The sequence below is a fragment of the Schistocerca gregaria genome, chromosome X (genome assembly GCF_023897955.1).
Source record: "Schistocerca gregaria isolate iqSchGreg1 chromosome X, iqSchGreg1.2, whole genome shotgun sequence".
NCBI classification, from domain to species: Eukaryota; Metazoa; Arthropoda; class Insecta; order Orthoptera; family Acrididae; genus Schistocerca; species Schistocerca gregaria.
In genome coordinates this window covers 312347191-312367959 of record NC_064931.1, presented here as the reverse complement: position 1 = coordinate 312367959, position 20769 = coordinate 312347191, and the positions used below count along the sequence as shown (strand labels likewise).

At 46.2% G+C, this 20769-nt stretch overlaps 1 protein-coding gene across 2 annotated transcripts in view; it reads right to left on the bottom strand.

Annotated features, from left to right (window-relative positions):
• The window catches only part of LOC126298917 (synaptic vesicle glycoprotein 2B-like), a 225480-nt gene that overhangs the window by 113129 nt on the left and 91582 nt on the right, over nucleotides 1–20769 (bottom strand). For both annotated transcript variants that reach the window (XM_049990457.1, XM_049990458.1), the window contains exons 2-3: nucleotides 16904–17123; nucleotides 1488–1635 (exon numbers count right to left, since the gene is read on the bottom strand). In XM_049990457.1, the coding sequence (XP_049846414.1) occupies nucleotides 1488–1635; nucleotides 16904–17113 (358 nt within the window). In that variant the 5' untranslated portion in view covers nucleotides 17114–17123. The remainder of the gene's footprint in view (nucleotides 1–1487; nucleotides 1636–16903; nucleotides 17124–20769) is intronic.

Below are 20769 nucleotides of genomic sequence, written 5' to 3'. Positions count from 1 at the left end.
GAACACCTGATATCACTTCAGTTTTACTCGATGATTTTCCGTCTATTACTACGAACTGCGACCTTCCTGACAGGAAATCACGAATCCAGTCGCACAACTGAGACGATACCCCATAGCTCCGCAGCTTGATTAGAAGTTGGTAATGCGACTGCAGCCTGAACACTATAAATTAACATCCGGTGGCGGCCCTTCTCTTCAATGGCTGTCGTAATTGTTTCTGATTTTCTGTCTTAAGCGTGCTGCAAACTGACAAGCTCATTCGACAGAGACAATTCGCTTTCTTTTTTTATTTTCCACGATTTTCAGTCGTTATACTGTAGACATTATGAGTGGAAAACACGTTTTGATCTTTTAGTTATTATAAACTGAGAAACAGTTTTCCTTAAGAATGCTCTCATTGGGACATTCCAAAATCTGTGAATGATATAGTGTTTCAAATTAATAAGTGTACTTTGTGGAGAAACCAAGTGTAATGATTATTGACCGTTGCTCTAGATGCCTGTGAAGAAATAAAATCTATCAGTGTGTGCCGTGCAGATTCGTTTCCACCCTCTGCTAACATGAAGTTGTCATTAGAACATGTAAAAAGGAACAACTGAGAGTACAGTTTACAATTGTTTTCCGTAAGCAAACTTGCCATTCGGTCTATAATAATGAAAGGAACTGCAGTGAGAAAGATGCTGACAAGAAGGGAAGAGAACCCACGACAGTGATGAGGTTTGCTCGTATTTGCAGTCTATCTGTTTAATGTGTCTGAAGTGCAGCATCTCAAAGACTTATTTTTGGCTTTATTCACTGAATCTACGACGATAGAGATATAGAAAAGAATGAGAGAATGAGTCAGTTGTGAAGAGCTTAAAATGCAGTGAGAAAATTAAAACTGCAAAGCATCTGAAAGTATGTTTACGAATGTCGACATAAAAGTTTTCTGGGTATAGTACCGCGTCATAATGTGAAAACTACATTATGACGCGGTACTATACCCAGAAACCTTTTATGTCGACTGACTCTGGCCGCGGAAGCCTACGCAATTACATATGTTTACGAAGTCCACATCAGGTCTTTTTTTTTGGTATTTTTTTTTAAAGCGCTTGGCGAAGAAAGTTGCTATTACTGGCTGTGATACGTATAGGTGAACATTTCCTTCCACGTGTTATGATAGAAGAAATTGAACTTTTCTGTTAAACTGCTTTTGCTTAACATTCGATATTTGTTAACTCCATACTTTGGTCCGGTTGTCATATCACTATATCTTTCCTGCATGGTTAAATTGAGACACATGTGAGTTGATAGTATGTTGGTCTCATTCAAGACGAATTGTGTTTATAAAGTCTCTATAGCAAATCATAACTGTAATCTACGTATTATTTTACTGTTGGTGTTTCCGGTAAAATGTGTCTAAAAACTTACAAATCTAATTATAATTAGCGTTACAGTAATTATGAACTGAATATTTAAAATATAGTCAAATACTAGTAAGTACTTACTTAACCAGATTTTCTCCCTGCTGCCAAGACACATCTCCACTTCAGCACTGGGCAGGATGTATGGTACAACAAACAATTCCACCGTATCAGCAGCCATACCAAGACCAACAACGAAGAGCAGCATCCATTGGAAGTATCCAGAACCAGCCTGAAATAGAATTTTTATACTGATCGAGAGTAGCGGGTGTTCAGTTTTGCTTACAGTACAGAACTACAGACTGGAGTACTGGGTGCATACACGAAAATCAGGTCAGTGATATAAATTATAACTTTATAGTTATTAGTACATTTTATGCATCACAATGAGTTGATCTTACCGACACTCTTAGAGGCAGTAGGAAAAATACATTTAAGAATCTGCGGCTGCTGTATAAGTTTGTCGGTTATTAATTTCTATACAGGGAGTAAAACTGAGATAGAGAAATAAGTGATCCACATTTTAGTTAGAGCCTACTACATTTTTCATTAATTAAGATGGTTATGAAAGGCTACTACATTTTTTATTATTTAAGATAGTTATGAACAAGTCACTGTTAGATGAATATCCCCATGATAATATTCCGTTTGCGCAAAAAAAAACAGGTACTGTTGTAATCAGTTACACTTACATCTTCATGCGTACTCAACAAGCCAGCTTACGGTTCATGGCAGAGATTACATAGTATACCACAACCACTTTTTGCAGTTTCGTATCCAATTCAAATATGCTACATGGGAAGAATTAGAACTGGTAGCCCTTTACATTATCTCTGTGGCTTTTAAGCAGAATAGGGGAAGTTTCATGCTTGTTTACCTGTAATAGAATGTGATCTTTTGGAATTTTGAGAGGAAGACTGTTCACGATGTGCAACACCTGTCTCTGGTGAGACAAGCGTTTCAGCTACGTGTGTACTTTTGTATGTGCTTAAAAGCGTGCTGCTCGTGCGAAGTGTTAATTCTTACTGACGACCCTACTCTTGTAATTGATACTTAATTTAAGATTCTACGTGACAATATTGGTAGATGCTGATTACAGAGTTCAAATGTATCAAAGAGCAAATAAGGCTCTGTAACTTTTGGCAGATGGAATCAGCTTCAAAAGAAAAAAAAAAAAAAGATTTGGGTTTAACGACACGTCGACCATGACATCACTTACGACGGGACAAACCCTTCGATTGGAGAATCATAGAGAAGGAAACAGGTAGTGTCCTCTCCAAAGGATCCATCCTGGTCTTTGTCTTAAGTGATTATAAATATGAGTGGTGTCCTTTACGTCGGACATGTCTGACAGAACAGACACCACTCGAGATGAAGCAGCTAGGGCATACATGAAAATTTTGGGGCGAAATGAATGGAAACTGGATGGGAAAGAGATAGGGAGGAAATAATGACTTCTAGCCGCACAGGGCATTGCTGCAATCATAGTGTGTGTAACAGAGCCTGCTTTGTTTGTGACGGTGGACGGAAAATCGAGGATCTGAAGGTAGTCAGGAAAATATCCTCTTGTGGAATATATGATACCTCTCAGTTCTAAATTATCCTTTGCCACGTTCCTGAAGGTATTATAACGCAAAACTAATACCGTTACGGAGACGGAGGCTGCTAAAGTCGGCACAGATACCAGCATTTGCAGGGGAATAAATGATACACTGCCAACAACTAATCCGAAACTGGTAGTTGGTGAACCAGGAAGTCAGCGAATATTTCTTTAGCTTTGTAAAATTATATCGTAAAAGCATCACTTTCTATTTAGTCGAGTACAAGGGGAAGCAACAGGAAAGGCTAATAGTGGGAAAACACAGTTACTTTCAAATTGTTCGGACCGCAGTTGTTCGACAGTAAAAAGATCTGTGAAGTCCTATATGCTTGTGTGGACGAACCGAAAAGCCCCCTACAACGGCGTTTAAGAAGCCAGTACACTTCATCGAGGCAGAGAGGAAAGTTAAGACAAGTTCTCACCGATAATAGGCTTCCCATCGTACAATGCAATACAAAACTCACATAAAGTTCTTAACACGGATCAGACTATTAGTCGTACGAGTGCTTAAAACTTTGGCGTTTAACATTGACCTTTATAGGCTTCGTCGTGTATAGAAAGGAAAGGCATTGGTGGTGAAGGGGGAATGTCTTGGTGGTGAGAGAAAAAAGTGATGTGGCTGCGTCTGAAACATCACGAGTTACAAACAAATGTTGTGATCATTCATGATAAGTCATTAATATCGTTTCATGTTCATTACATCGTTCACGAAAAGGGCCTTTTGACAGAGACGCTCTCAGAAAGTTAAGTAAGGAAGTTCCTCAGTTGTCTTTTTTTCCACGAAGATTTAAAAAATTATCTATGGGGCTCCACAAATACCCCACTTCCCAGACCTCAAGAATTCGAGAAGCTCATTCTTTTGTAGGTCATTTATATTCAAAATAGAGAACAAACAGCAACGTCTTTTCCTGCCATAGACATTTTCGCTTGCTCTACCGCCCTCACCGAGCGAGGTGGCGCAGTGGTTAGACACTGGACTCGCATTCGGGAGGACGACGGTTCAATCCCGCGTCCGGCCATCTTGATTTAGGTTTTCCGTGATTTTCCTAAATCACTTCAGGCAAATGCCAGGATGGTTCCTCTGAAGCATTTACATAGCAATAGCAAATGTTAATGAGCAGAGATGTCGGTACCGATCTCAGTTCGAGCGACCACTTCATAACTGATGATTTCCATGTAGTACATAAGTTTGCTTCACTAGCACAACACAAAGATAACTGTTTAATATAATATATATTCTGATGGACTAGAACTGGAAGATTCTCCTGATCTGATAGAAAGATGACGAGTTCAGACTCTGCCGTGACGTAGGTCGTGATGGTTAACTACAAAGTACAGGTTCACAGTCCAAGTTCTACAGAAGAATACAAGTCCTGGAACACTGAGTAAGAGAAAGACCAGTGTCGGAAGAGGCGAAGGCTCTGAGAGTTGTGGCCAATATCTCGGCGAGGTTACTGTGGAGTATCCTCCCCTGTAGCAGCTGGAGAGGCGTGTACTTAAGTGCGGATCGAGATGCAGGACTCGGCTGGGTGGAACTGAGGAACTCAGAGAAATGGAGCTGCTGGGGGCGACCAGCGTGAACACCAGAGAAGCGAACCGCTGCTGCGGCTGGCTAATGTTCCGTCAGGTTGGCTGTTGGGTGTGGCCGGCGTAAACGTAGAACGTGAGCGTAAGATGCCTGCTAGCTGCTGAGAGGACATGCTGGAAAATAATTGCCCAGAATGTGGTTTAGGTTATTGTGGAAGGTTGTTCCTCCAGTCAACCCATGAGAATGTAGATGACTCTCAGTGCTGTGCTCTTCTAGGAAATATCTTGGAGGCAGTACTGGTCTGCTATCACTTTAGATGCGTATTAAGTTAGGCAGGCGAGTGTTGGTGTGCCTGTTCTGCTTGTCTACAAGCGCCTGAATGTGTCTGTTGAGCGAACCTCCTGCCTGTGACATCTTCCGAAAGTATACAGGATGTCTGCCAACTGATGGGCCAATTCCGTTGGATAGTATGGGAGAAGATGGAGAGCCAGCTCTAGAGCTCGGTCCTGGACACGTTGAAGACGCTTTATATGTTGTTCAGCTGTGTTCTCCCAGAAGACCGCCAGATACTCGCTGGGTGGCCACACATGCTACCTGTAGATGGTCAGCCTGACGTATGACGCGATTTGAGGACCAGTTAAAGCTGGCACGGACGCCCATAGCCCAGCAGCGTACATCCTCATTGTGGAAGCACTATGTGAGCCTCATGACGATAGTGATGCTTAAATAATTTATGTGTTTCAACCACAGGACCCTTGGACCTCGAGATGTGGGAGAGTTACGTACAGCTCACCAAGTGAGGACGGTGGTTTGCGTCTTCTGCGAATTGCAGCCAAGACGACTAATGACGATCCAGGCAACAACTTCGAGGCCGTGTTGAAGCTGGTACTGCAACATAAATGGGCATCTGCTTTCCTGAGGAGTGCGGTACCATCCACATATGGCGGCAGTAGGACGTTCCTCATCGTCGGCATGTCACTAGCGAATATTAAGTACAGTACAGCCCCAGTATGGAATCTTTTGGGACCCCAGCACGGATGTGGCAGCGAAACAGTTCTCCTGAAATGGCACGTATGTGGAATGTCCGATCTTGTAAGTAGGAGGGAAGAAGCCTGACGTGGGACACAGGGACCCCAAGCACCAATAATATGAAGAGCAAGCCCTCGTACCACCCAGGATCGAAAGCATGGGCAACGTCACGGAACAATACCCGGAAGTATTCCTGGCATTCCACAACTACCATTACTCTTTTCACCATCCATATCAAATGGCGGTTGTTGAATGGCTGCACCAAAGTCAAAATTGTTTATCAAGGAAGAGTGGTTCGTCTTGAGTGTGAGCTTTCAGCCTCTTCAGATATAATTGCTCGAAAACCTCAAAGGGCGAAGGAAGAAGATTAATCGAGCTATAACTAGCAAGAGATCGAGGATCCTTGTCCTGCTTGGGATAGCCATGATCTCCTCATTTTTTTGTGCTTCAGAGTATATACCCTTCAGCAGAATAGCATTAAAGATGAGAGTTTTCTTAACAGAGTCAATGGTGACAACTGCCAAAGCATTTGATTGGTGAGGAGATCGGACCCTTCAGGCTTCCTCACATTGAGCCTCCTCAACTGGCCTTGGACCTCGTCTGATGTTATGGGTGGGGTGTGGTTGTTCGCGTCACGCCTTGCCAGGTACAATGGAAGCCGTTCAGTAACAATAGTGAGATAAACGGGATGCTCCACTGTAGTTAAATTGGTAGCGGAGACACCAGCCAGAGCGTCAGCCTTAGCATTGGGCTCACTGATGACGACGTTGCCTACCTGCAGTGGTTGGATGGCCTGTTTCTCGAGGAGGAAATGCCGAATTCCCTCCAACCGCTGCCATATTCGACGCAAAGTGGGGCAACTCGGTGAGCCCCGTTTCGTTTCGATGAAGCGCCATAGCAACCTTGAGTAAGCATGGGGGCAACGTTGGTGGATGGTTCGAACACAACAGGAACGTGATCCTAAGCCAGCATGTCTCTCGTGTTAGTGGACACCATGTGTGGAAGACCCTCACTGATGGCGGAATCAAGAATGTTCGTTTGCCACCCTGATTCTGGAGGAAAAATGATAGGTGTATATACACTCCTGGAAATGGAAAAAAGAACACATTGACACAGGTGTGTCAGACCCACCATACTTGCTCCGGACACTGCGAGAGGGCTGTACAAGCAATGATCACACGCACGGCACAGCGGACACATCAGGAACCGCGGTGTTGGCCGTCGAATGGCGCTAGCTGCGCAGCATTTGTGCACCGCCGCCGTCAGTGTCAGCCAGTTTGCCGTGGCATACGGAGCTCCATCGCAGTCTTTAACATTGGTAGCACGCCGCGACAGCGTGGACATGAACCGTATGTGCAGTTGACGGACTTTGAGCGAGGGCGTATAGTGGGCATGCGGGAGGCCCTGTGGACGTACCGCCGAATTGCTCAACACGTGGGGCGTGAGGTCTCCACAGTACATCGATATTGTCGCCAGTGGTCGGCGGAAGGTGCACGTGCCCGTCGACCTGGGACCGGACCGCAGCGACGCACGGATGCACGCCAAGACCATAGGATCCTACGCAGTGCCGTAGGGGACTGCACCGCCACTTCCCAGCAAATTAGGGACACTGTTGCTCCTGGGGTATTGGCGAGGACCATTCGCAACCGTCTCCATGAAGCTGGGCTACGGTCCCGCACACCGTTAGGCCGTCTTCCGCTCACGCCCCAACATCGTGCAGCCCGAATCCAGTGGTGTCGCGACAGGCGTGAATGGAGGGACGAATGGAGACGTGTAGTCTTCAGTGATGAGAGTCGCTTCTGCCTTGGTGCCAATGATGGTCGTATGCGTGTTTGGCGCCGTGCAGGTGAGCGCCACAATCAGGACTGCATACGACCGAGGCACACAGGGCCAACACCCGGCATCATGGTGTGGGGAGCGATCTCCTACACTGGCCGTACACCTCTGGTGATCGTCGAGGGGACACTGAATAGTGCACGGTACATCCAAACCGTCATCGAACCCATCGTTCTACCATTCCTAGACCGGCAAGGAACTTGCTGTTCCAACAGGACAATGCACGTCCGCATGTATCCCGTGCCACCCAACGTGCTCTAGAAGGTGTAAGTCAACTACCCTGGCCAGCAAGATCTCCGGATCTGTCCCCCATTGAGCATGTTTGGGACTGGAGGAAGCGTCGTCTCACGCGGTCTGCACGTCCAGCACGAACTCTGGTCCAACTGAGGCGCCAGGTGGAAATGGTGGAAATGGCATGGCAAGCCGTTCCACAGGACTACATCCAGCATCTCTACGATCGTCTCCATGGGAGAATAGCAGCCTGCATTGCTGCGAAAGGTGGATATACACTGTACTAGTGCCGACATTGTGCCCCATTGAGCATGTTTGGGACTGGAGGAAGCGTCGTCTCACGCGGTCTGCACGTCCAGCACGAACTCTGGTCCAACTGAGGCGCCAGGTGGAAATGGCATGGCAAGCCGTTCCACAGGACTACATCCAGCATCTCTACGATCGTCTCCATGGGAGAATAGCAGCCTGCATTGCTGCGAAAGGTGGATATACACTGTACTAGTGCCGACATTGTGCATGCTCTGTTCCCTGTGTCTATGTGCCTGTGGTTCTGTCAGTGTGATCATGTGATGTATCTGACCCCAGGAATGTGTCAATAAAGTTTCCCCTTCCTGGGACAATGAATTCACGGTGTTCTTATTTCAATTTCCAGGAGTGTAGACCGATGGTTGCTTGATCCCGCTCAACTACGTATAGCAAGCACCTGTCGCTGGTATTCGTGGTTCGAGCTTACCATATTGTGTGTTTGGCATTAAAATCTCCCTTAGGAAAATCATGCCATGGAGCTAGAGTAGTATGATGAAATCAGGTGGGTCTAAATTTAAACGCAGTAGCCAACGACAAAGTTCATGTCACCATCAGCCAAACATCGGCGACCCCAGTAGCCTCCAGCGACTGAAGAGGATTGTAGTTCCAGCAGGTGACGACGAATGGTTCGCACGTAAACTACCATACCGCCGGCTGACATTAGGCAATCTCTGCGAGTGCAGGAGAAATTGGCGATGTGGAAGTTGACTCTCTGAGTGAGGTGGTTTTCTGTTATCAAACTGATATGGAGAAACCAACGTAATTCATCTCGTTGTGTGCATATGTCATTGGCATTCCACATGCAGGCGACAGCTTCTCGGCGTTTAAGGGCCATAGGCAGGCGTCTGAGAAGTCCTGATGGCTGACTCTTTGGCTTACTCTAGTGCTGCAGTAAGTTGCTGTAGTAGTTGCATCACCTCTCGGACTCGGTCCAGGGGAGTGGTCATTATTGTGTTAAGTGTCATCAGTAAGCTGGTGAAGGCGTTGGATGATGAGGTGCCGATGACCACAGGACCAGGTGGTGCTGAAGGAACTGAAGTGTCATTGCTGGCAGTGCGAAGATTGCCGATGTTGGTTGCAGTTCTATTGTTGGACGCACGGCGTTGGCATCTTGGCGGCACTTACTGGTTGTCTGGAGGGCATGGTGAAATGGAAGAGCCCTGGTCCAGAGAGGCTTCTGAAGATGAAGAGGTGGATGGTTGCTGTACAGGCCGCGGCTGTGGCTGCAGTGGGGCAGTCGTGCGTCCTGAGAGGACTGATGCGAAGCATGCCCCTGTACACACCAGTGTAGCGGAACCCTTCTTGCACGAGGTAGAGGTGATACATTTTTGCCGAAGGGCGGCTCTCTTGAAGGCGTTACAGTCCCTGTAACTGGCAACAAGCTAGTCTTCACAGCTGACACATTTCGGCTGAGCGACGAATTTCTTCAGTCTGCAGTCAGCGCTACTATTGAACACGGTGTCTGGGACCACCACCAGTAACAGCGGGGTAACAGGGCGAGTTTTCGGAGATTTGAGGAGAATTATCGTCTCAACGAGGATGTTCTGGATGTTCTTCTGATCCAGTTTGAAAGGCAGATCCCGGAGAACGAGTTTCAACGGTTTGGTTGGCACAGTAGCTTAGATTTAGAACGGAAACTTGATCTGTGAATAAAATTCCGCGACATTCCGGTGAACTTCATTCTTTCGTGAGCGGATCTTGAAAAGATCTTTTCCAGCAGGTTGACTTCGAAGACATGACCGCCGATGACGTCCTTCAGCTTAAGGTACCGGGTGAGGTACTCTTCAGAGTATTACATCACAAGCACCGAATTTTTTTTTTAATTTTCAGTTCGGCGACAGTGTCTTTCTGTTCTGCTGTTTCCTGACCTGCTGTTGCGTCCTCTTCAACCACCGTTTCGAAAGACTTCTTGGCTTGTAGCGGCTCAGCGGCCTGCAGGTGACGTGCTTTAACGGTTCGTTTGACTCTTTGGAAGTGTTGTGCATCGGTGGGCGTCTCATTATTGGAGGTAGGTTCTCGCGATGGTGCTTGCGTGAGGATGCATCCGCGGCGGTAGCATTGCTGACATTAGTGTGGTCGACGTGACTGATAAGGACCAGCGAAGAAGCAAACCCTTGTTGGGAGAGATCCAAATCATTATCCACGGCGGCACCCGATGACGTATCAATGTCCATAATACTCTTGGAGGTCTCTTCCTTAGCTTGGGTCGTTTAGTGAAGTGATTGGTTGCGGTTTCCGATTGGCTAGAGTCGAAAGGTTGCCAACCGGCCGACCTCCGAGCGTTCTCGGCCGAGGACGAGTCCTTGATTGCAATAGAAGCATCCATCACGCTCAACACTTCGCGCTCGAATTGTAATCGTGTCTACTACAATGACTGGCGCTACCTGCTAGTGGTCGAGTAACGTCTTAATCAGGCAGCAAGTGGAAGAATATACGCGCGGCTCTTGGTGAGCACATGAACCATGGATGTAACACTATTCCGCGACTGTAGCACCGCTGTCGTCGATGGGCGGGCCTTTGGTGTCACCTGCTGGAGATTGGCTTGTCAACATTCGTGTTTATTTTTGTAGGTTGTTAAGGTTACCTAACACGCGGTGTTCTTGCATTGCTCGGCGCATGTACTGTGTCCAGTGGAGAAGCACCTCCGGCAGCGGAGCAAGAATAGCCACTGATTGGCTGACGTGGATGTCGGGCCGGTAGCAGAAGTAACCAGCTAGTGTCCAAATACAAGAGAATGAACCGCATAACAAGCTTTAACCACCACATAGTTTACGAATCCGTCCCAAAGATCTCATGAAAATAGAAGAGGTAACTTGTTCCCCAGTGGAATGGCGAATTTAGCTCTAAAATCAGAGCCCTGAGAAAGTTCAAAGTCGGACTGCCATGAATGAATCTGGAAGTCATTCAGCTAGCAAGAGTAACGGGCATACAACCAAGATTTACGGAGTTCCACGGAACACTAGTGTCAGTAATCACAAGTATTTCGGAAAGGTTCGGTACAGCTCCAGTATTTTTCTGTTGATGATGATGTGTTCTTACCTCATCAGCACACGTGATAGCACAAAATATTACGGAATGTTTTTACGCCATAACTTATAGTGTGGGACAAGAGATCCCATTCAACATAAAGAAGCCATAGAAATGAAAATACTGGACTTAGAATCCACTATACACGCATAGATATCTGCTTTTATATGTGAGTTAGAATTTTCCTTGTCTGCTGCAACTAATTCCTGGTCCAAAAGAAATCTTCAATTAAGAAGCGTGCTGCTAGATTTATTACCAGTTCATCGATCATCACGCGAGCGTTACAGAGATGCTTCGTGAACTCAAAAGGGAATCCCTGAAGGAAAAACAACGTTCTTTTCGAGGAACACTATTGAGAAAATTTAGAGAACAGGAATTTGAAGCTAACCACAGAACGATCCTGTTGCCGTCAACATACATTTCGCATAAAGACCACGAAGGTAAGATAAGAGAAATCAGGGCTCGTACGAAGGCGTATAGACAGTCGTTTTTCCCTCGCTCTATTTGAGAGTGGAGCAAGAAAGGAAAAGACTAGTAGTGGTACAAGGTACCCTCCGTCATGCACGATACGGTGACTTTTAGAGTATGTACGTAGATGTAGATGTAGAAGTTTCCTGGAATTTTTCAATAAATTTCGTTATGCCTAAAATTTCTGAGACAGGGATCTGGCAACTGCTCAGACGTCTTCTATACAGACGAATACATTACGTCTTAATAAAATAAAAATTGATGCTTAAATTTCTAGGGTAATCGGTTCATCTGGACTTAGTTGATGATTAAGGGTTTTAGTTAATTTAATGATCTGGGCGTCTGGCAGGTTACTGAAAGCCAGTTACAACATGCTATAGTGTGCATACTTGAAAGAGGTGGAGTATCAGGGAGTGATGCATTAAAATGTAAATGAACTGAAGTACTTAAAATAAGCTCAAATAGTAAGACAAAAATTTACTTGAGAGACTGATTGAGAAGAAACCAGTCTTGATTGGCTGTTCAGAGAGCAAAATTCTCTCGGGGAGTGTTGCGTGGGTAACAACAGAGATCCATGTTATACGGATTGCAGGTTCTGTTCTGCAGGAGGATAAGGCTTACGCAAAGTCAGAAGTTTCGTATTCCTGCGTCAGCTCGAAGCACGCCGTACAGAGACAGGTAGCGGCGGATTCTAGGTGCACCTGCGACTCAGAAGCGATGGAAGACCCTTGCTGTGGACGAGGCAGAAGTGGCAGACATTGGCAAGGCTACCATCTCAAAGCAGTGGAGGCTAGTGAAGCAAACAGCTAATGGGTCGTTTCCAGGAAGACTTCCTCTTGCCGTAGAGGTATGTATTCCTTCCACACGAACTGATGTTATGGACGGAATCGTGCACAGTCCCTGCACCAGTGGTTGGAACCATATTACCCAGAAACTGAAACATCTGCATATCGAATCACTTCATTCCTCCGTTTACCAGCACGTACACTCGTTTCTGTCACGAGAGTACAGACAATCCGATGAGGCCATATCCCCGCTGGGGGTACACTTTTGATACAGGCTTTACCTGTCTTGAAATAGCCAAGCTAGGTGGTGATTTGGTTAAATCCCTAGATAATCGTGTCGGATGTGTTTCAAGTATCCGTGCAGATATCAATATTTAGGTTTTTCGGAAGGTTCCATAGGACTATGAAGGTTTTCATAGTTGGTTTCCTTCAAAATAACACGTTAATTTTTCCTTAGCCATCCTAGTCATATCTAAGATTGTGCTCAGTTATTTTAATGACCTCGTGATCGAAAGGTCGTTAAACCTTAATCTTTCTTCTTTTCTTCTTACGAAATCACACTTCTCCAAATAGCTATCATAATATGGCTCTTATCACCAGCATGAGAGAGACACTTGTGCAGGCGATCAGCTGCCGTCTCGTGTGCATTGAAGAAAAATTTTACGTCTCCCTGCGCTGCGTCAGCATCTCACACAAATGCGTCTACAGCTGAAGAAAGTAGTTCTGGTGCCAGTTTTGTGGGTGGTCAAAAGGTCAGCTGTCACCTGCTGGTCCATAGATCTGGACGCTTCCTTTTTGCCCCAGACGTTTCCTAACAAGGCGCAGTCTCTGCCGTTGAGACGGCGGCATGTTCTGTGTTCCCCTACCTAATACAACTCGCTCAAAAGTGACTTGACAAATGGGCATCTGTTGCTTGTAGTTCTTATTTCAAGCTGCCGCCGTAATTACTGCGCTGACATCGGGAATATGCTAGGAATAAAATCAGCCTCTGGTCTTTTTGGACGGATGGTGTGACTTCTAAATATTCTGTGAGGTTCCTGGGCGTTACGTTCGATATAAGTTTCCTTGGATGCCAGATTAAAAAGATCCAAGGAAAAGATGAGCTGAGACGCCTAAATTGCTACACTGTGAGGGTTAAGAAGAACATGCTTGCTTCATCTTTATGTAAGGCTCCTTATACACTGTGCAGTCACATTAATGTGACCACCTGTCAAAGCCTTGAATATCTACCTTTTGCAGAGCGGACCTCTGCGAGACGTGCAGGAAGGGAGCCAATGAGGCTCTGGAAGGTACCATCAGAGATGTGGAGCCACACCGACTCTAGTGCCGTGGGCAGCTGCGCTAGGTTCCTCCCCTGAAGATCCCTGGCGCGAACAGCCTGGTCGAGCTGCTTCGGCGTATCTTCGAGTGGGTTTAAATCCGGGGAGTCTACATCTACACGGATACTCTGCAAATCACATTTAAGTGCTTGGCAGAGGGTTCATCGAATCACCTTCACAATTCCCTATTATTCCAATCTCGTATAGCGCGCGGAAAGAATGAACACCTATATCTTTCCGTACGAGCACTGATTTTCCTTATTTTATCGTGGTGACCGTTCCTCCCTATGTAGGTCGGTGTCAACAAAATATTTTCGCATTCGGAGTAGAAAGCTGGTCATTGGAATTTCGTGAGAAGATTCCGTCGCAACGAAAAACGCCTTTCTTTTAATGACGTCCAGCTCAAATCCTGTATCATTTCTGTGGCACTCTCTCCCATACTTCGCAATAATACGAAAGATGCTGCCTTTCTTTGAACTTTTTCGATGTATTCCATCAGTCCTATCTGGTAAGGATCCCACACCGCGCAGCAGTATTCTAAAAGAGGACGGACAAGTGTACTGTAGGCAGTCTGCGGCTAGTGGTGGACGGTACACTCATTCTGGTGCTCTCCAAAACAGCACGACATTGTGAGCTGTGTGACACGTTGGGAGACGCCATCGAGCCGAGAAGAAACAAACTGTATGTAGGTGTGGACAATGTCCCCAAGGATGGAAGCATACTTATGTTGATCCATTGTGCCTCCGAGAACGAGCAGATCACCTAAGTAATGGTACGAAAAGATTCTCCAGACCATAACGCACTGGACCATTATCCAGCGAACTAATTTATGAACATAACACGATGTCATAGTAGCAACGACGTATATGACATAATATGTTACCAAAATATCATCCATAAACTAAGTTATAACACGCCTAGTTTATCTACAGATATGACTTGCTCCTACATCAAAATCACAAGTGTCACTAATGTATCCAATGTATGAAACTTCCGTTTTAGATACTTGAAAATGGCCTAAGGCCGAAATTGTACAATCGTACAGGAATTAAAGAAAATGGCAGCTGATGGCTTAAAGAAATCATCCAAAAAATATTTAAGTGTCGATCTGCCCGCACAAGTTAACGCGTAGCGCGCTACTCTGCGAGACGGGGAGACGAGCCAGATCAGGCTGCGTATTAAGTACCTTTGGTCAGATACAGCATACAAGAATCAAAGAGAGTTAAGAAGTTTGGATCGCGAAGCTGTATACTAAACTACAATCAATATAAAGAGAGGGAATGCAGGAAAAGCGTATAGCATATCAGCTAGTAAAGACACAATTTGGAGAGCGAAAGGCACAAAGAGCCGCAATCAAGAATAAAAACGGAGTTTGTCATAGATAATACTGATTTATCATAACACTGTAAGGAATCTATAGAGTAATGATATGACGGGCCCGGGATGAAGGATAAGTGCAACAGATGTTTTGGAAGATGAACTTGAACCAAAAGTACTCAGATAAGGAGAGAAAGCGAATAAAGAACTAAATCGCAAAAGACGCCTAGCTATTATGCAATAACTGCAAAATATAGCAACATTTGAAAACAGACCGAGCGGTTCTAGGCGCTTCAGTCTGGAACCGCGCGACCGCTACGGTCGCAGGTTCGAATCCTGCCTCTGGCATGGATGTGTGTGATGTCCTTAGGTTAGTTAGGTTTAAGTAGTTCTAAGTTCAGGGGACTGATGACCTCAGATGTTAAGTCCCATAGTGCTCAGAGCCATTTGAACCAAGTTGTCCTCCCTATGCAATATTTCCGAACGGAAGGGAAAATAATAGTCGTAGGGGTTGCACAAAGATATGAAACGACGCGAAAAATGCATGTCCGAAGATAAATGCAGACGGTAGCTAAGCCGACAGGTTGAGCAGTTTGACCACGAACGGCACAGGTGCAATGTCCTCAATGAGTTTCAAGTGGCAATCTTTCTGTGTAACTGTGAGTGTATTATGTTGGAGCTAAGTAAATTCGAACATGGGCAAATTTTTTATGCTCGTGTTGTAGCCGTAGTTCTCGGTGTTTCAAGAAAAATGGCTCCAAGCACTATGGGACTTAACATCTGAGGTCATCAGTCCCCTAGAACAGAGAACTACTTAAACATAACTAACCTGAAGACATCACACACATCCATGCCCGAGGCAGGACTCGAACCTGCGACCGTAGCAGCAGCGCGGTTCCGGAGTGAAGCTCCTAGAACCGCTCGGCCACAACGACCGGCTGTGTTTCAGGAGACACCGTAGCAAAGGCTTGTACCGCACACAGGGAAAGATGGAAAACATGATCCGCTAAGTCATAACAAGGACAAAAGTGTCTGTTGAGTGATGACGATAGACGGTCATTGAAGAGGATTGTGATGAAATGTAAGAGAACAACGGCTGAAAAGTTCACTGCAGAAATGAATGTCGCACTCGCGAAACTCGTCAGCACCAAAACAACACTCAGAGCTTTCCATAAGAAGGGAATTGGGGGGCGAGCTGATAGCTGTAGCAGTTAAACTTGATGACGAAGCCATGAAACCTGGACTGTGGAGCAATGGAAGTGAGTCATTTGGTTAGTGGAGCCTTGCTGCACACTGTTTTCAGCTCCTGACCGAGTTCACATCCCAACAATGAAACATAGGAGGGGGGGAGCGGGAGAGGGAGGAGGAGGGAGGGGGGAGGGTCAGTGAGTATTTGGGCAGCCATATCGTGGTATTCCATGGAACCCACCGTTACGGTCTACGATTATGAACCATTTTGGCTGATCACGTCCATCCCATGGCACAATATTTGTTCCCCAATAGTGATGCTGTGTTGCACGATGACAGGGCCACTGCTCACACACCTCACGTCGTCCAGGACTAGCTTTGTGAGCACGAGGATGACTTCCTGCACCTTCCCTCGCCATCAAGGTCACAAGATCTCAGTTATATTTAGTCTATGTCATCGCTATCCAGCTTCATCACCGTTACCTGAAGTTGTCACTACTTTGCAGGAAGAACGGTATACGATCCTTTTAAAAACGATACATGACCCATATTTATTCTTTCCGAGACGACTGGAAGCTGTTTTTGAAAGCCAACTGGTTTACTACGCCGTATTAGGCACGGTAATGTGTTGTGTTTTTCGTGATTAAATATTTCTGTCCATCGCTTGTAAGTGATCAAGTGTTATATCTAGTTGATGAAATTCAAACTCATTCGGAAGCTTACCGGCAGTATTTCTCCCCGCGAAATATTCGCTAACGAAACAGGAAAGGAGGAAATAATAGTGGTACCTCAAGTATCACTCGCCACACGCTGTAAGGTAGCTTGCGTGATAAAGACGTACGGGGAACGTACGGCAGCTCACATACCTGGCGAATGGCATCTTCGTGGAACTGGGCCAGCACAGAGATATCGGAATCGACGTAATCCATGAGCTCCTCTTCGACGTCGAGTGCGGCCTCGTCGTGCGGCGCGGTGGCGAGCATCGAGCCGCCCTCCTCGGTGTACGACATGCCTTCTGTACTGCGCACCAGCGCCGCAGACTCAGACAGCACACCGGTCGATCTCCGGCCTGGCATCCTGGGTCATCTGCAAGTACATTAACCAAAGAGCAAGTCAGCTAAGGCACAAACATTCCGTTGAGAAGCTAGACGCAAATGCACACATCATTCCCGAACTCCTGAAGGTAGACGTTGACTGTGGGTAGTGTATCACAGACACAGTTCCTTTGACTGTTGAGAGATGTCACTAAACGAGCCCAAAGTTGTAAACAACCATTCATGAGCAGCGCCTAATAGACGGAGGGGGTCCGACAGCCAATCAGTTCAAGTCATTCCACCAGGAAGGACGTACACGGATCGTGTTGTCTGTAGTTCAACCATGCCTAGACGGTCAATACCGCGGTATGATGTTGTCCGAATTTTTACTTTGCGCCAGGAAGGGCTCTCAACAAGGGAAGTGCCCATGCGTCTCGGAGTGAACCAAAGCGCTGTTGTTCGGACATGGAGGACATACAGAGAGAATACAGAGAGACAGGAACTGTCGATGACATGCCTCGCTCAGGCCGTCCAAGGGCTACTACTTCAGTGGATAACCGCTACCTACGGATTATGGCTCGCAGGAACCCTGACAGCAACACCACCATGTTGAATAACGCTTTTTGCACAGCCGCAAGACGTCGTGTTACGACTCAAACGGTTCGCAATGGGCTGCATGATACCCTGCTTCACTCCCGACGTCCATGGCGAGGTCCATCTTTGCAACCACGACACCATGCAGTGCGGTAGAGATAGACCCAACAAGATGCCGAATGGACCGCTCAGAATTGGTACCACGTTCCCTTCATCGATGAGTGTCACATATGCCTTCAGCCAGACAATCGTCGGACACGTGTTTGGAGGCAACCCGGCCGACGTACGCCGTTGGTGGTCATGGAAGGAGCCATAACGGCTGTACGATACGTGAATGCCATCCTCCAACCGATAGTGGAATCATATCGGCATCATATTGGCGAGGCATCTGCCTTCATGGACGACAATTCGCGCCCCCATCGTGGACATCTTGTGAATGACTTCCTTCAGGATAACGACATTGCTCGACTACAGTGGCAAGCATGTTATCCAGACATGAACCCTGTCGAACATGCCTGAAATAGATTTAAAGGGGCTGTTTTGGGCGACGTGACCCACCAACCACTCTGAGGGATCTAAGCCCCGAATCGCCGTTGAGCAGTGGGACAATCTGGACCAATAGTGCCTTGATGCACTTGTGGATAGTATGCCACGACGAATACAGGCATACATCAATGCAAGAGGACGTGCTACTGCGTATTAGAGGCACCGGTGTGTACAGCAGTCTGGATCACCACCTCTGAAAGTCTCGTTGCATGGTAGTACAATATGCAATGTGTGGTTTTCATGAGCAATAAAAAGGGCAGAAATGCTATTTATGTTGATCTCTGTTCCAAGTTTCTGTACAGGTTTCGGAACTCTTGGAACCGAGGTGATGCAAAACTTTTTTTGATGTGTGTAGTTATTTACGTTTCTGAGATCGTACAAAAATCATAGTTTGGAGAGGTTGACTTTTTTTTAGTTTTAAATTACGTTTTTCAATGGAAGTTGACTGTTATTAGGGGTAAAAGAGGAAGAGATGGTGGCTGGATGGGGTGAGATAGACTAGACTCTAGTCTAGTCTACAGTAATTTCCAAGCATGTCTGAGGTCCTCTGTAACGCGGACATATTTGTAGCAGTTCACACCACTGAAAGTAGGTGGCACACGTATCATGTAACGCAAGAGAGCAAATAGTTGTGAGTCAGGGTAAAGCTCCAGTCTTTTTGTGTCTACTGGGATTCTGAAGCAACTATGCTTTCCTTCAAACAGGCCAATACACTTTCATAACGGTATTCCAGAACTTCTGGAAGAGTATTACACAGTTATAGGGTTTGCCATTGTTTTCAGTGATGATCTTCCCAAGAACAAGAAGAAAAAACTTCAGACATGACGGTAAAGGCTGTTCAAATGATTCAGATGGCTCTGATCTCTATGGGTCTTAACTTCTGAGGTCATCAGTCCCCTAGAACTTAGAACTACTTAAACCTAACTAACCTAAGGACATCACACACATCCATGCCCGAGGCAGGAGTCGAGCCTGCGACCGAAGCGGTGAAAAGGCTGTCAGTGGAGCGTAGATTACGTGGAAAATTCGGTAAGACTGTACTACGGTGGCAGCTTCGGTCTTCCTTATTAGGATCTTTCGGCGCTATCTTAGCGAAATTTGTCCCTTTAAACTGTTACGTGTGTTATATTGCTGTACCCTTCTTTTACGTCCGCCTCCGTAGCTGAGAGGTCAGCCGGCTAAATGCCATGGGGAGGCCCTGGTTTCGATTTCTGGGACTAACAGGTCTGTTTCCTTGATGGGAGGATTGGAACGGGTTGCACTCACCCTCATCATGCCAATTGAGGAGCGGCTCTGGGTCACGAAAACTGACAACGGCTTGGAGAGGGGCGTGCTGAACCCATGCTCTTCCATACCTCATCGGAGTCCGCGAGAAATACGGGCCCAGCGACGAAATTGTGTCTTCGCACTAGCCGGCTTGTCCGCCAAATTTCGCGAACGCTCCGCCTCGTGCAGGGCCCACGGAATTGCAGTGTTGTTTTTGTTGCGGTCTTCAGTCCAAGGACTGATTTGATGCAGCTCCCCATGCTACTATATCCTGTGCAGTCCTCTTCATCTCCGGGTAACTAACGCAAACCTACATCCTTCTGAATCTGCTAACCGTATTCATCTCTTGGTCTCTCTCTATGATTTTTACCCTCCACACTTCCTTCCAGTACTAAATTGGTGATCCTTTGACGTTTCAGAGTGTGCCCTACCAACCGATCCCTTCTTCTAGTCATGTTATGCCACAAATTTCTTTTCTCTCCAAATCTTTTCAATTTCTCCTCATTAGTTACGTGATCTACCCATCTAATCTTCAGCATTCTTCTGTAGCATCACATTTGAAAAGCTTCTATTCTCTTCTTGTCTAAGATGTTTATCGTCCATGTTTGATTTCCATGCATAGCTATACTCCATACAAATACTTTCAGAAAAGACTTTCTGACACTTAAATCTATACTCTACGATAACAAATTTCTCTTTCTCAGAAACGATTTTCTTGGCATTGTCAGTCTAAATTTTATATACTCTCTACTTCGGCCATCATCAGTTATTTTGTTGCCCAAGTAGCAAATCTCACCTACTACAACTCGTTTCCTAATCTGATTCCCCTAACGTCACCTGATTTGATTGCAATGGAAAAGGTACCCACTAAAGGTGTTAACTTTCTCGTGTGCTGTCGAGCGCTGCATTTAAACACGCAGTCAAAAACTGTTAATCTCATCTGAAGTAGCTGCTGGCTCCCAGCCGGAGACGGCTGCTAGCACACCTGCAGTGTCACGTGCTGCGACGGAGCGCTACGGCATGTCTTTCTCGTGGGCCCCAATCCGCATCCAATGACGCCATTGGCGGATTGGCGACACAGCGGTCGATCTGTACCGATGGGCCGGCAGGGGCACATGAACGGAGTTAATGTTTACGTCACCCCTGTTCTACACTCCCTGTATGTATGCTACGGCGACACCGTAAACACATATTTTATTTTGGTGTGCCCCTACAGTACGTACGAAACCGAATTTATTTGCTCGTCGTCAAACAAAAGGACAGACTAGAATGGGCTGTTAAGCCACTCAGCT